At 39.3% G+C, this 16,494-nt stretch overlaps 1 protein-coding gene across 1 annotated transcript; it reads right to left on the bottom strand.

The window, feature by feature from the left end:
- Positions 1-827: 827 nt before the first annotated feature.
- On the bottom strand, positions 828-16,392 carry dgat1a (diacylglycerol O-acyltransferase 1a). The gene is made up of 17 exons (XM_005947738.2): positions 15,712-16,392; positions 13,943-14,030; positions 8,046-8,086; positions 7,698-7,783; positions 7,153-7,205; positions 6,656-6,761; positions 6,255-6,383; positions 5,845-5,919; positions 5,478-5,581; positions 5,299-5,337; positions 4,794-4,835; positions 4,590-4,634; positions 4,183-4,295; positions 3,851-3,916; positions 3,601-3,688; positions 3,322-3,384; positions 828-3,242 (listed from the first exon to the last, which is right to left on the bottom strand). The coding sequence occupies exons 1-17, from the start codon at positions 15,975-15,977 to the stop codon at positions 3,096-3,098; spliced, it is 1,551 nt and encodes a 516-aa protein (XP_005947800.1). The 5' UTR covers positions 15,978-16,392; the 3' UTR covers positions 828-3,095.
- Between the last annotated feature and the right edge of the window lie 102 nt (positions 16,393-16,494).

Below are 16,494 nucleotides of genomic sequence, written 5' to 3'. Positions count from 1 at the left end.
CACACACACACACACACACACACACACACACACACACATTTTTAATAAAGATTCATACAATAATTATTTCCTCAAATTAAGCGGGGCAGGGAGGGGTTCACCCGGAACTAGTATAAGGGAAACGAAAACCCGTAAACAAACGAATCACGTGCAATAGCAACCAGCGATATACGTAGCAACTGCTTGAAGGGTCTCAAAGTGCGTAATGTCTATGGAGTGAGCTCAAGGATGTTTAAAAACACCTCACAGTGCGCGTTTTGTCTCTTATAGAGCATCGGTACCAAACCTTTTCAAATATGGGACTAAAAGGTAAGCAGCGGGTGTAGAGGGTGTATTTTTCCCGACAGACTGTGAGCATGAGCTTCCAGCTGAGCAGTTTTGAGCAGATGGATGGATGGATCAAAAGACAGCATCACAGGGTCTCTGCTAATAATGCTGCTTGCTTTTAAGTTTATAAAGAATGATTACCACAACTGCTTTTGATGTGCTATAACATTAAGTACAGGATTTAGGATAATCATCTTATTTGTCAAAAACCGAAGGAGGCACACTACTTGTTTAAGTCTTTACCAACTGAAAACCTACTAGAAGTTGGCCTAGAAGCCCTTTTCATTTCTGCCATATTTCAGGCCTGCTTATAGAACAAAATGGGTTTGCATCAGAAGTTTGTGAGGGTGGTCTTTGCCTATGTAATTACTCTTAGAAAAACCTGGAAGTTATTCAAGTAGCCAACAAACCACATCTTCACAGATATGTACTGTGGTGTCAAAACTCAGGGGAGGTCACCAAATGGGGGAAAAGAGTTAATGAAACACAGACAAGTCCAATAACCAGAAATGGTTTTTTTGTTGTTGTTTTTTTTTTAAATCAAACACCACACGCTTTCAGTGACAGTTGCCTTTCCAAGATATTTTTCTTCACTTTGGATTTCTCTACACATGAGCAAAACTAGCAATATATTCATTTTTACATATTGCATCAAAAACAAAACGCACACCTCAACATTAACTAATATTGAAGAAACACCTTTGAACTGCTTTGGACGCCTCTTTCTATCGATTGTACTGAAGTACGCATTTTCTGTTTTTCCTCAGCAAGCTCATGTCATTTAGATACATGGTTTTTAAATGTAGAAACTAGTTTTTAGGGGAGGGGAAAAAAAACAAAACAAAACAAAACTACTCAGATGTTAACTCTGGTGTCACACAATAACCGTATCTCACATCTGACAAAATTCAGAACTGGGTCACATTTGCAGATGAAAGTGGGTCAGACAAAAAGTGTCATTTGTGCAATGAAATACTAATAAAGTGATCAGAATGATGCTTCACTTTTGTGTTTTCAGGAAAAGAAAAATTATAGCTTTAAAACTGAGATTTGGTAAAATATTTCAGTTTGAGCTTAGTGCAGTAAATCTTAGGCTCCCGCACAAATCACCATACCATACAAAGAAGCCCACTTGCTACATAGATAAAAGTTAAACTACCTTCCCTACATTTTGGATTATATTACAAGTATTTGGCATCAAATCTAACAGCATTTTTCTTCATTTTAAATGCAAGCATTTTCCCCCTCCTTTTTACAGCAGGCACTTAGTATTCAGTAAGGAATGCCAACACTCAGTTCTATTACTGGTGCTCAAGGACAGTTTTTCCCTGAATTATGATCAAAAAGGGAAGAATGCAACCATTTTTAAACAAAAGGCTGTCACTTATCTTTCAAAGATTGATAAAATAAGAACATCTTCCTACATCAATTTATGGTATGTTATCCACACTGGCAGTAGTGTCATGTTCTGACAACATCTAGATCAAAGAAATGGACTCAACAAATACTGTAAATCATCCAACGTGATCAGGCTGTTTCAACTGCCTTCTTTAAATTAACGCAGCTTCAGTTTTCCCCTTTTAACAGCAACGTCAACGAGCAGATTACAGAACAGAAATCTCAGCACAAATTTGTTTTCTTTACATGATTGATACAACTTAAAATAATGCATCCATTGAAATATATTGCTTCAGTTAACTGCATGCATCTCAAGTGCAAAAAACATTCATTGGTTTAATCTGGCAAATCAAACACTTAAATCATTAGTTTAAACACAAAATACCACATGTGATTTCAAGATGGCACAATCAAACATCCAGCAAATACAATACTGCAAAACTATAAAATAAACTCGACAAATCAAAGGCAGTGCAGACACAAGATGATGATAAAGCCAAGGCAAGTAAGCCGGCAGCACGTGCTCTTCCGCTCAAAGCTTGCATTGATTTTGTTTGACATACAACTGTACAAATAAATCCACATCAACGTCCTGGTGCTCAGTCGTTTTGGAGAGGAATCCTTGTTTCCTTCAGTTTTTTACCTTCGGACATTTTCAATGTCATTTTTAATATACCGTCCGTAATACTGGAAGTTATATTGCATCCAAGGATACATGCAAAAGTCAGTCTGGTCTATGTCAAGCCATGGAGATTCTTAAGTGGTTGACCAGGATGTCAGGCTTTAGCTTGTAGAAGTTTACTGGCTTTAACATTTAAAAGTGTTGCCTCTGGATATACAAAGATGCTCCTCAGCCCCTGATATAGAATCCCCATTTTCATATAGTTTCTCTGGAAGAAGGCTCCTGGATCCAGGCTGTAGCTTGTGCACAGTTGGCAGTGGTTCACACTTGTTGCACCTGCTGGTATGTGCATTCTTAAACATTCACTGAGCGGAGGAGCGTGTAGTTTTTATTAGTCTTCCCACTTTTAAGATGAATGTATTAAAGCAGAGGAGTCCCCAACCCCCAAAGAAGTCTAACCTTTGAGCCAATGAACGGTAGATTAAACCACTAGCACCATATATTTGTTTTCGTACAGTGGATTGCACAGTTGGAGGCTGACAGGGGTGCAGTGTGAGACTAGACAAGACTCCTAAATATCCAAAATCATTTCCTGATGGTTTTCTAATGTGCAAAAATAAAGTCACAACTTTCGTGCCAAAGCTTCAACAGCTTCATAAACATCAGCTTGCCATGGATTCCCCTGAACCTGCTCTATAATACCTCATTGGTGTGTTCCGCAGACTAGTGTGTGGGTGTCTGTCCTGTGTTATGTAGTGCTCCCGTAATGAATGACATAGTAGTCATGGACGTACATCAACACGGCGATGGGCTGTCCAATTATGAGTGAGATCCACACTGCCGCGTTGCCGTAGTTTCCGTTCAGGAAGCGACTTACGAACAAAGCCAGAGGAACCTGAAGGGTTTAAAAAGTCAGAGGTGAATGCATGTGTATGCCTCAGTATATAATGAAATGAATAAATATAGGGCCTTACCTGAGCCATCATTCCCATGAATGCCCACAGTCTAAACATCTTGAGAGGAACGCTCACCAGGTACTGAGGAAAGAAACAGATTCCCTTTTTTAGAACTCAGCAGTTGCATTTATAACAGTGATGCTGTAAGCTAGCAACTCTTCTTTCAGTTTCTGTGCATGCACCAGAAACCTCTGAATTTCTGCCTTCATGTAAAACATTTAGTAAAAACAGTCTGCTTCACATACAGAAGTAAAAACAGCCATCAAAGGTGTTTGAGGCTAAATGTTGCTCAGTTACCTCATGGAAAAAGGCAGAAGCCAGAAAAACAGCAGTTTGAGCCAGAAATTTGTTCACCCCCTTCCTCAACATTGGCTTATAGAAATGTCTGCAAAACAGGGAAACAGACAAATGACTCCTGGTCTTTCTTTTTATATCTGGGTCTAACTATATACGCACTATTAATGAGACTAAAGCCAATCAAACCATGTGGCAATACAGATTTAAAATAAATAAATAAAGACTTGTCATTACAGAGTTTACTGCTCACCTCAGGCACCACTTGTGCACTGGGATGTTCCAGTTGGCCCAGAAGTATGTGACAGTCTCAGAGTTCCTGAAATCAAGAGCAGTTTAAAGAACTGATGTCAAAACTGCAGTGCGATTTGAATCAATATTTCTAGGAAAACGCTCTTTGAAACCTATGTGATACATCATGTGTTGCATTTGGAAACACCATCACTTCTACATCTGACAGACTGCACAACATCATATTAAAGTAACAGAAAAATGGAAGAAGCAAAAAAATAAATAAATAAATAAATAAATAAATAAATGAAAGATGAGAGGAGTCACACAGAAAATGTATGCTTGACGACTCACCACCAGTCCCTGTAGAACTCCCGGTCTCCAAACTGCAGGAGCTCTGCCACAAAGTTCAGAGAGGAATGGAAAAACCAATAGAAGAATATTAACCATATTAGATGGTTAGGAACCTGGGAGGAGGCAGCCAGGGGGGAGGATTAGAAAAGGAGAGAGGAAAAGGTGTCTAGGTTGGTAAGGTTGAACTACTGTTGACTAACAAATGTAACTCTTGAGACCTCTTTTGAGATGAGCACAGAATAAATTTCACTTTAAAAATGTTAAAATAATACAAAAAAAAAAACAAAACAAAACAAAAAACCCCGACAGTACCAGAATAAAGGAATTAATTTGAGTGTTTAATTTAGATCACTAATACTAATAACAGATCACTGATAAAGTCTCTGATGTGCAGTCTAGATACTCACAGCTAGTTTCAGCAGCCGCTCCACCATCCTAGAAAAGTCCATTTCCTTTAAGAAGTAATTTAAAAAAAAAGAAAAAAAAAAAAGAAAAAAAAAAAGATACCTTTTCTTTATAAGACTGCTCCAGTTTCAGGCAAATATTTTTGACTCTTGCTTTATTGGAGCCATTGTAAGTGATGCAGTGAGTGTCTCTATGTTTATACACACCTGGAACGGTTTCATTGAGTTCTGAACACTTGGGACCATCCACTGGAAGACACAGACTTAGGTTAGGTTTTTTTTTTTGCTACTTTTCCACAATATACTCAAAGAAGAAATGTGTTCGAACTAGGCATATCACAATTTCAGATTTTCACTAAACAATGTAAGAGAATGACAGATAAACAATATTCAGCTACAGAAAACAAACTAAAAGTCAAATCTAAATATATTTATTGCAGGCAGCATTTTCCGGCTCCAAGGTTTCAGCATGTGGTAATGGAGTAGAAGCAGAATGGTAACGGCTATACGGGGCATGCCAACTTTGTAACTTTGATGCAAGAATCTGCTGGTGTGTGAAAGAAGTAACTGTAGCATCAGAAAAGTGAGCAAAGATCATTGTTATTTCACGACACCCCCGATTTAAATCACACTTGACTGATCAGTTATTTAATGCATGCATACAGTGTATGATCAGCATGCTTGCTAAGTGTCTGGTAAATATTCTACATACCTGCTGTATTAATCCCACCAACAACTGCATGAGGAAAAGCTGGAAGAAAAGAACACGTTAAGATTTAAACAAAACATTCACACATTAATCTCCTCGTTTGTGATTGCGATTCATTTTCTGTCATTATAATTAGGTCACTAACTAAAATTTTGGGACCGTTTCTGATCGTTTCCTCTCACCATTTCAAAAAGTCTTCTGATCAGAAACCTTTTGCGTATCCGTGGAGACCGTGGGAAGTTGAGCTGGTAGCAGAGAGTTGGTGCAAAGATGAAGTAGTACATGTCTAAAGACAAACACACAAACAGGTCACATCAATGTGTCACATTAATGACTTGATCCTACACTTTCTGACTTTGATACTGGAATGTTTTAAAAAAAATTAATAAGACCTTGTGAGAAACGACATTTACTGGATATACAAAGAGATACTCCTCAGCCCTACTTTAACAAGTTAATATTTACACAGCAAATATTTTGACCCACTAATTTTCTTTCTCATTGTTGTTTGTAGCAATGTCCATCTGCACTAACTGTGCAGTCTGTTACCTCTGTGTGTGAGGTTGCCTGGGTAGGAGACATTGGTGTTAACCGCTGACCCGTTGGACTGTGCCACAATTGGACCTGAATGTTGCAGATGAATAAGCACAGCAATTAGAATTTCAAGCATCATTCAATTTTATTTTATTCATTATGGTGTATTAAAATGAATCCACAGTAATATAGCTACAGATGCAGATCCAGCTTTCATCCACGGTCAATTGAAATAGCGCCAGCTATTCTATGAAAGAGTTGCACATGTTACTATGCCACCACTAGATGGCAGTATAAGCAAAACAGTGCAACAAATCTCTGCAGGTATGAATCATCTACTGAATTCATTCACAGATATGAGTCGTTTTGTTGACCTTAGTCACAATGACTCAACAGCCCAGCAGTTCCTATGCTAATATACTTACACGAATATGATCGTGTCATTCTTTTAGCTTTGGCTTGTCTGATTTCTCTGCACCACTTGTTGGAGTCCATGTAGGAGTACAGCTTGAGAAACAGCACTGTGTAGGTGCCTAAGGAGAGCACACCACCCACTGACACAGACACAGACACAGACACAGACACACACACAATGTACGAGTCACTAGCAGTGTGCAATAGATGACATGGTACATAATAAATAAATAATGAACCAAGCATAGCTGGGTATGTGTACAGATTGACTCACTGGCTCACTCATATTCACCTTAAAGTACTTGACATTATTGCTCTCATTTGTTCTAATTTTCTAAACAGAAGACCCACTCTTCTTGTGTAAAAAAGAATAGAGCAAAAAAAAAAAAAATCCAAAAAAAAAATCATGTACCTGGTGTGATGGAGGTCACAGTGAGTACTGAGGCTGAAGGAAAGATTAACAAGGATGTCAGATTAAACAAGTGAAGAATCAGCCCTGTAGTTTCGGAGATTGTGCCCTAGAAAGAATAAAGGACAAAAAGTAAGCAATATTTTATTAATACTTTCAGTATTTTTTCTCTTAAGGAACTGTGCTATCTAATCTGGATCAGCTTCAGTGTTCTTATCGGATTTAAGAGCAGGTATAAAAAGAGGTGGCGCTGTGATGTTGAATTTACTTTGAAGACTTCGGCAACTGAAAAGCACCTGTTTCAAGCACACATGGGAGATCACAGAACGACAACCTTCTAATCAAATCCACTTTCTTTGTACTGTAAGAAAACAGTGTTATCACATCAACAAATAAGCTTACTGAGGTCGAAGAGTCCCAGACGAAGAACTGAGCATCACAAGTTAAATGAAAATTTAATCCAACACAGAAAAACACATCATATTAGTGTAGGGACTTACCACAGCCAGACGCCGCTCTATGTACAAGGCTGCTAATATGAACACATTGGACACTAAAACACAAAAACAAAAACAGTACTCAAACTATGAGATGCTATGCCATAAAAATAAAAATCAATCATTACTCTGTTTATTTCAGTCACGAACTTCAAAAGAGAATTTGAAGAACATTCAAATATGACCTTTGTTTTAAGTTCTGCTTTCACCCTAGTACTGATTACCTGTGTTGTAAAACACAGACTGCATCAAGAATCAACTGTATCCAAGTAAATAAAATCTGAACAATCATCAGCAAAATATATTATACACAGAGGCTCACATGAACTGCACTTCTATGTGGCAAAATGGCACATATGAGCCACTGAAAAACTTAATTACTCTGGACCCATTTACATCTTTTGTACTTAAAGAAGCTGTTAATAACCACTACACAGCAATACAACTACAAACCATGTTTGTGAATTTTATCATCTCAATCCTAAAGTCACAAATAAACACATAGTTGTAACTCAATAACCGTGTGCAGTAAAATTAAGGCTCCGTACCAATGATTAGGCATGCTGCTGGCCAGCTGTAGGGGTCCTTTAAGAAGAGGGACACTACTTGGATAGGGTCTACCAAGATGCCATACCTGAAAAAGGAACAGAAATATATTTTACAGCTATAGGAAGTCATCTCTTAAAGTGATGCAAAAGGCTGGAGCCTGTCCAAACTGATGTGGAACAAGCGGAAATAAGCTTCATAACCTAAGACCTGGAACAAGCTCATGCCTTAGAACATCTGTACTGCAGCAACAGTTCAAGTTGTTCTGGACGTGAAGCAGTTCTCAATATGTAAGCTCTTGTTGATTAAAACCCCCAATAACAGCTACATAAATATAGGTGCATACTCACTTTATAATGTTCTCTAAGAAAAGTCGTGCATTACTCAGCACCTGAGAAAGATGCAACAGGACACAATATTAACATGACTCGTACTATAGAAATATTTCAAAGCATATTTTTCAAAGTTGTTCTTCATTAAAAAGCTGCAAAAACCCCCAAAAACAAAACACTTGTCTGAATCTTCAACGTGCAGATGTAACAGTTTGTTTATACACAAACAAAACACATTTATTCTTATGCTGGAATTCATTAAGGAGGAGGATATTAGAAATAAAAATGTTAGATGCTGAGTTATAAATAGATTAGATCCTCAGCTAAATTTAGCCACATGTTCCTGCTGTTCACATTGACACCCTGCTGAAGTGCGCTCTGATAGAGAGTGTCGAGCAAAACAAGTTTATTATTAAATTGTATATTTAAGTTCAGAGTCCAGCTTCATCTCAGCCATCGGGGCTATCAGAGAGTCTAAGATAACGCTAGACTTTGCACAATTTAAAGAAGCAACATTATATATGGGATCTCTACTGTTCTAGTTCATTTTTATATTAGTCACTTAAGCTAGTTAAGATAATGAGGACATTTGGTGTATGACACTTAATGGGGTCATGCTGCAGTGAATATCCCCACCAGCTTGCCAAACCCCGGCAGCAATGTGGTTTTGTCTGTAGTCCAAACCAGTAACCTTTACTTTAGTAACCTTCAGCACAGAGGAGGCCACTATAGCATGTCACACATTTACTGTAGCAACGTTTTGTAGAGAATATTGCAACATTGAAGATTTTCAAAGATTTGCCTTTTTCCTGCAGTGGAAACAAGGCCTACTTGTTTCCACTGCAGTGATTTTCATTGTTCCTGTTTGCCCTTTCTATGCACACCATTGAAATACTGATGGGACGTCAGTTTTCAGCACAGGATATTATAAGTCATAGGATCAGAGGGTCATAGGGTTCTAGGGAGGCTGAAGTAACAGTAAGGGCTGGGTACAGGGGCAAAATCTCTGCGCTCTGGGAAGGGTGAAGGAAAAAGGTTAATATGTCCAAAAGCTACTTTACTATAATGTATGTTATGTTTGTTATCATTTGTAATGTTCTAGAAAATGTAATGTTCTAGAAAATGAAATGCTATTAATAATACTACATTTTTTTCGTCACATAATATACAGCTATCAAACTACACTATAGAACTATTAAACCAAAATATTACTTCTATCCACTTGTACTTTCTTTGAACAATCTATAATGCAAAATGAACATCCCTCTCTCTGATCTGGTGGATAGTAATTTTAACAATGAAAGAAGCCACTGATGTTCACTGAACCTGGCCTCTGGCAAAGATGCCCTGAGAAAACAGGTGAGAACAAAGATCAAATCTTAAAACAGGCTTTACGTCACGGTGCACTGACCTTGTCAGCCTGTGGCCATATAAACTATTTACATGGTTTACTTGTCTGCAAATCACTTGGAACAATGCAATGAACCATTCCAAGTCTCAGGTACTCTTCCCACATCTATGACCAACAAGCTCAATACTGTGTCTTAAACCATATAACAAAGATGAAGAAGAACTGGTCGCAGCCATCTGTGCCTTGTTAGTAGCTAATGAAGTTTTCCAATTGAAAATGAACAGGTCTGATTTTGGAGAAGGGGGACACCTTAAAACCAACATCAGGTATGCAGCTATTTGCCAAGCAGATGGGTCTGCAGCAGAACGAGCAATCTTCTCTTAGAGGTCTCTATAAATGGATCATGATTCATCAGGTCAAGTCAAGTCGGCTTTATTGTCACTTCAACCATATACAGTTTAATAGTACACAGTGAGGCGAAACAACGTTCCTCCAGGAACCAAGGTGCTACATGCAACATAAATTTACAACATAAATTAACAGAAAACACTAAACTAGCTAACTAAGAGGCCTAGTTAGCTGGCTAGCAGAGACAAGACAGACTGACCTAACATAAATTAACTAACAAAAAAAACAAAAAAAAAAACAAAACCCACTAAGGAAGACTTTTTTTTGTTATCAGACAGCAGACAACAAAGTGCACGTGCAAATGTGCAAACAAGAGCAGCAAAGTGACAGAATGATAGAAAAACACAACGTAACATAATAAGGTTTTGTGATGATGAGTTGAGGTAGTGGAGGAACAGTAAACATTCCTTAGTGTAGCAGCAAAAATTAGGAAGTGCAGAAGTTAGTGCAAAAAGTCCAGTAATAATATTGTGCAAAAGAGCATTTACAGGTTGGTGTGTACGATGGTTTGGTGGTGTAGGTCAGTGTGTTTGCGCTTGTGTTGATTAGTCAGTCCAGTCTCAATGTTTTGAGGTAGTTGAGTTAAGCTGAGTGATAATGTGTGTGTGTGTGTGTGTGTGTGTGTGCGTGCTTATCAGTCAGTCCCTTTTTGCTGAGGAGACGGATGGCTTGTGGAAAAAAGCTGTTGCACAGTCTGGATGTGTGTGCCCGAATGCTTCGGTACCTTTTTCCAGATGGCAGGAGTGTGAAGAGTGTGTGAGAGGGGTGTGTCCGATCAGCCACAATGCTGGTGGCTTTGCGAATGCATCGTGTGGTGTAGATGTCCTCAATAGAGGGGAGAGAGACCCCGATGATCTTCTCTGCTGTTCCCACTATCCGCTGTAGGGTCTTGCGGTCCGATATGGCACAGTTCCCAAACCAGACAGTGATGCAGCCGCTCAGGATGCTCTCGATAGTTCCTCTATAGAAGGTGGTCAGGATCGGTGGTGGAAGCCGGGCCTTTCTCAGTCTTCTCAGAAAGAAGAGACGCTGTTGGGCTTTCTTGTGCAGGGAGCTGGTGTTGAGGGACCAGCCGAGGTCCTTCTCCAGGTGGACGCCCAGGAATTTGGTGCTGTCGACGATCTCCACAGAGGAGCCGTTGATGCTCAGCGGTGAGTGGTCGCCTCGTGTCCTCCTAAAGTCAACAACCATCTCTTTTGTCTTGTCAACATTCAGAGACAGGTTGTTGTCTTTACACCAGTCCGTTAGTCTCTGCACTTCCTCTCTGTACGCTGACTCGTCGTTCTTGCTAATGAGACCCACCACGGTCGTGTCATCAGCGAACTTAATGATGTGATTTGAACTGTGTGTTGCTACACAGTCATGAGTCAGCAGTGTGAACAGCAGAGGACTGAGCACACAGCCTTGTGGGGCCCCAGTGCTCAGTGTGGTGGTGCTGGAGGTGCAGTTCCCGATCCGTACTGACTGAGGCCTTCCGGTCAGAAAGTCCAGGATCCAGTTGCAGAGGGAGGTGTTCAGGCCCAACAGGCTCAGCTCAGGTAACAATCAGAAAATAAGACTATTCTAAAACAAAGCTTAAAAAAAAATGTTTCATGAACCTCAGAATCAATTTCATCAGATCACAAATCAAATGGTAACAAATAATCTATGCAGGTGCGGAGGACAAATATAAACAAAAGGTATTCTAAAAGTCTCAAAATCCCATGTAGACTTTGTTCCCAGGGTTCAGATACTAGATGATGCCAGCTCAGTAATTACACAACATGAGAAGTATTTTATCCTGCCAGCAATGCAGAGGATGGAGTACCAAGAATATTGAGTTTTCTCTCACAAGAAGAATTTCTTACTAGTATTTTGGGCTATTTTCTTAAAAACTTAGTTTTTCCCTGTTATTTTGTGTTAAATCTTACAAATAAAAAAATAAAATAAAAAAAATAAAAAAAATCATGGAGGGCACAAAATACATCTATATTCCCATCTCTAGAAGCATGCACTTCTACAGCTGACATTTTAGGAATTTATCTGATGGTCCTTGTTATCGAGGACAAAGTACACAACTTACTGAACTCCTAAATATACACACATTCAAGGCTCTGGGGGTCCACTTTACATTTTTACAGCCTGATCCTAAAGCATCCTCTGAAAAACGTCTAAAGTGAACACCATCCGTTGGGTATGTGGTGACCACAAAGTGAAAGATGTGCTGAACGGCAATCTAAACCTTCAAAAACGGGAATAAACCCATCATAGAACCACCCACCCACCCACACACACAGAAATTTGCATAGATACATCCAGACAGAGCAATCATGCAAGTACATCTACACACAGATATGCAAAGCACACACACACTTAGAGTCAAATTCCCTTTCATGTGGATTACAGCTAACTGGATATTTTTAAATCTAGATGTCTAATATAAGGCTAAAACTGACAGGATTCTCTGGGGCACTGCAGGCTGTCTCTGGAGACAGACACCACACTTCCCTCACTGGACTGGGGCAGAAGCTCTTGTTTCTAAATGAGGTTAACAGTCCTGAAGTCTCCTCAACACAGAGGGACATGACATATTTAACTAAAATGCCTGCATTCAGCCAACTTCAACAGAAGTATCTTGCTGTATGAAAGCCAGGTTGGCCAATTTAGTTATTAATGCTAGTAGCAGTATAGCAGCCACAATGGTTAGTCTTTGCATACACTGTAGCAAACCATTTGAATTATTTTAAAAGGAGCTCCGCAAATGTTACTTTCAAATAACTAGCTAGCATTAACAATAACAATACTAGCAAGCATTGTGAGCTATTGTGAATGAAGGAATTTCTTTGTCATTACTAATAAAAATGTCCCTGCTACAGATAGAAAATTGAGTTTTTCATAGAACTGATAACTGTTAAGGATGTTGGCTCACTAAAAATTTACAGTAAAGAAATCACCACAATATTAGATATGGGTCCAGTTAGATCAAAGTTAGAGCTGAAGCATTTTGAGTCAATCTTTTTGGAAAGAATCATCACGAATGATCTCCAGAGTTCTAATTTATTTATTTATGTTATTTTGCAGCTTTCCCCACATGAATTAAAAGAAAGATAAACACCGTCTGAAAGGTCCTACGGGCAGTTAGCAAAAAAAAAAAGTGTTTACTAATACTGTTTAAAAAAAAAAAAAAAAAAAATCTACATACCTTGGAGCAGATGACCTACTCAATAAGACTCCAAAATGAAATAGGAGAGACAAGGTAGGAGAAACAGTGCCATTTAACCATTGAAAGAGATTCACTGTCATTATATGAGGAGAAAGAAGTCCTCTTTTTTCTATTTTACTGTGATTCTAATCCCACAACCTCGTTTTTTTGCTGCATGTTTTGCGTGATGCTCATTTATTTTTTTTGCCCAATATACAAAACTCAAATAAAAACTTAAAAGACAGGACGCTTTTACTGTGAGGAGAGAGTGTTAACCACTGCAATGCCACGCTGTCCTAAATCACTAATAAAAGGAAAACAATTTGGCAGCAAATTAAAGACCCTCGCGTAATATAAGCCCACCTAACAAAGTTCACTTTTGATGAGAAAGTTCAAACAAGCTCACTGAGATTAAACTGTAGCTTACAAACACGCCTCTTATCAAAAATATAGAAATATCTACAAGAAATGGCAACCCAGGCCAGAGCAAAACCAAAAAATGAAAAAGAAAAAAGTACTTATGTGGCTAATCTGCAAATGTTATGAGAGATAACACAAAAGTCGATTTATCAGCGTTCCTGCAGACAACACAACAAGTTAATGTGTCACAAAAAGTCAATGTAACAACAGGTCTAACAGCAAGCCCAGAGGGATGTGTACTTTGTGTGGGCTGGAACTTTTGTTTTGCTGCAGTAGTTTGGAGTTTTATACACTTTGGATGGCTGAGTGAGTGAGTGAGTGAGTGAGTGAGTGAGTGAGTGAGTGAGTGAGTGAGTGAGTGAGAGAGAGAGAGAATAACCATACATGAGCTGTTGAGATTAGAGAGTAACTCTTTGAGATTTCTTGCATGAGCCTTGTCCAGACCTGTAAGATTTAGGTGAATGAGGGGTCTAACTTTCTAAATGTTACAGTTTTCGAAGCAACGGTGGCATACATTTTCATTTCTGCGTGGACATGTAATGAGGTTTAACTCACCAGCATGACAACACACCAGTTGAGGATTCCTCTGTAGTTGCTGTAGCCGCTGGCTGAGCTCAAGAGAGACTCCTGTAGATTGTGACACCTGTAGAAAAACACAGTCGTTCACCATTAAATTTTAGACGGTAATCAAATGATTAGCACTCTTTCCTGTCTCACTGTCTCCACAAGCTATGGGGGGGAATCTAGTTAGGGCAACAGGATTGATTTTACAACTCTTACAAAGCACCGATAACTCAGAGTGAGTCATTTATGATTAACACATTGAGAAATCCTTCAAAAATGACACACGTGTGACTTCATGTTGAGGACCAGCTATGCTGAACTTCCCTTACTTAGCTTATTTTTCTTGATGGACTGATTACCACTTTCTTGGTGGTAATGCACTTAACAACAATGTGGTATAATCTGACATTAAAGTTAATATCAACTTCAAGTTAGGATCAGAGGGAAATTATTTAATTTCTATACCAGTTTTTACGTGGATGAATCACACACTGCAGTTAAAAGGTTTACATAGCACTGCCCCCAATCTATGCTTTAGAAAACTGAAGCTGTTCATCAAGAAACCATAAAGGAACTTTTACACAGCCATAGGTGATAAAGGGTGAACGAGGACAGAGGAGGAGAAGACTGGTCAGAGGAAAATGGTTAAGAGGTGAGGAGATTGAGCAATAACAGCGAGTTAGGAAAACTGTAGAGAGGGCAAGAGGATGGAAAAATCAAAGTGGTTTTTAACATAGTGCCAGGACACCCACTCAGCATGAGAAATGTGCAGAAATGCATGCAAACAGTAGACATGCTATCGCCAAAGCATGTGTCACAAGAACACATTACTTGCCTAAATCAGCTGGCTGGGATCCAATTAAAATAAAAATGAACCACAAATTAAAATCACCTTCCTTTTACTGGGTATTAAAGTGCCGTATTAGGACCCTGGCCTTCACACCAATTACAAGGATGTAGAAATTCCATGGGGTAATCAAGAAGGCATGGCTTCAACCTAAAGAAATGCATGCTTTAAATAGGTAGGCAGATCTGAGAAGCTGGTGTGGTGCCCATAGGGTGAAGCATGGGCTATTGTTTGCAGCAAGGTCGGTCATACCCTACCTGTTCTCCTGACACACCCTGTATACAAACTCAAAGCTACCCTCTGTTCAACAAGTGAGCGAGTGTCCTGCCAAAGAAGTCTGTTACTACTATTCATTTTTATATTGCTTCAAAATTAGAGACATCTGAGACAAACTCTCCATCGATCTGCTGACTATTTTCTTAAATTATTTATTATTGGCTTGGCAAAAGAGCAAACTCCAGCTAATAAAAAAGCAAGCAATGAACGTTATGTCAGTTTGTTTATAAAGCTGGAAATAAAAAAGCTCCCCAGTCCTGTGCCAGACTCTCACAGATTGCATTCATGCAAGGCAAGAAATGTAGAAAATGCAGAAAAAAAAGAGGGGATGAACGAAGGCAACTTAAAAGGAGGCATTTAAAGCTTATGGAAATGTTAAGATTAAGTGCAACTTTTGGGTTTCTGCAACTTTTTTTTTTTAAATGCCCACTAGCTCAAGAACAGCTTTGTAAGAAATAAGTACCAGCTAACCTGTCATGAAACGGCAATTAAGCTACAGGAAACAATGGAGGAAGAATAACGACTCTGGCTAAATTACACATGAATGAAAAGGGGAGGAGTATGAGATGTACCCCTCTGCTAACAATTTACCGTTAACGTCTGTACGTAATGCTGGAACGTTAACGTCAAAGGTTACCTGAGCTTTTCGTTGATATCTTCTACCGCACTCCTCTGTTTCTTCGGACTGTTTGCGAGCTGCTGCTGCTGTGTTGACTTCCCCATTTCTTTCTCCACATTGCCGTTATTGTTCGCATGCTTCTGGACCTTGTCTGCGGCTTTTTCTTTAGCGGAACACGGTGGAGGTTTCTCCCCTGCGTCTTGCCTCTTGGTTTGCTTGGTGCTGGTGCTGGTGGTCCTCCTCCGGCGGGTTGCGGGCCCTCTCGTCTCGGCTGTTTCGCTCATTTCCGCGGCTTCAGTCACGCTGTTTCTACCTGCTCGACATTGTTGGTCAAACTGCCCGCCGCTCGTTTGTCCCTCAGTAACTTCACAACAGGAGCTGAACAAACAGCAGCGGGATGTTCTTCCTCCTGCAATGTGAGCGCTGGTAATGAGAGGGGCGGTTCATTACGACGGCTCAAGGTGCATTTGTCAGAAGGGTTGCCAGTTCTGTATTTTCAGCTAACATCCCCCGTTCGTAAAGAAAAAAAAATAAAATAAAGCAATCACAGTGTCCTGTCCGTTTTTTCTTTGTTATTTGCAATTACGATACAAACACTCACTTTTTTCCTTATAAAAAAAGTTACTGCATAAGAACATTTCTGTCTCAACATTTATTATACAAAGTAAAATTGCCTGTGTCGCTCACATGTATGGACTACAAATCTGTGATCAAGTCAGGTTGCAGTGCGAGTGAAAGGAAAACCAATAGTATACGGCCTTTTGGTCACGTGGTATTTCTGACCAATTGCATTGTAGCTGA

This window comes from Haplochromis burtoni, unplaced genomic scaffold (assembly GCF_018398535.1).
Source record: "Haplochromis burtoni strain Fernald_Lab_line unplaced genomic scaffold, NCSU_Asbu1 Contig_543, whole genome shotgun sequence".
In the NCBI taxonomy this organism is placed as follows: Eukaryota; Metazoa; Chordata; class Actinopteri; order Cichliformes; family Cichlidae; genus Haplochromis; species Haplochromis burtoni.
This window is presented reverse-complemented; position numbering and strand designations above follow the sequence as displayed.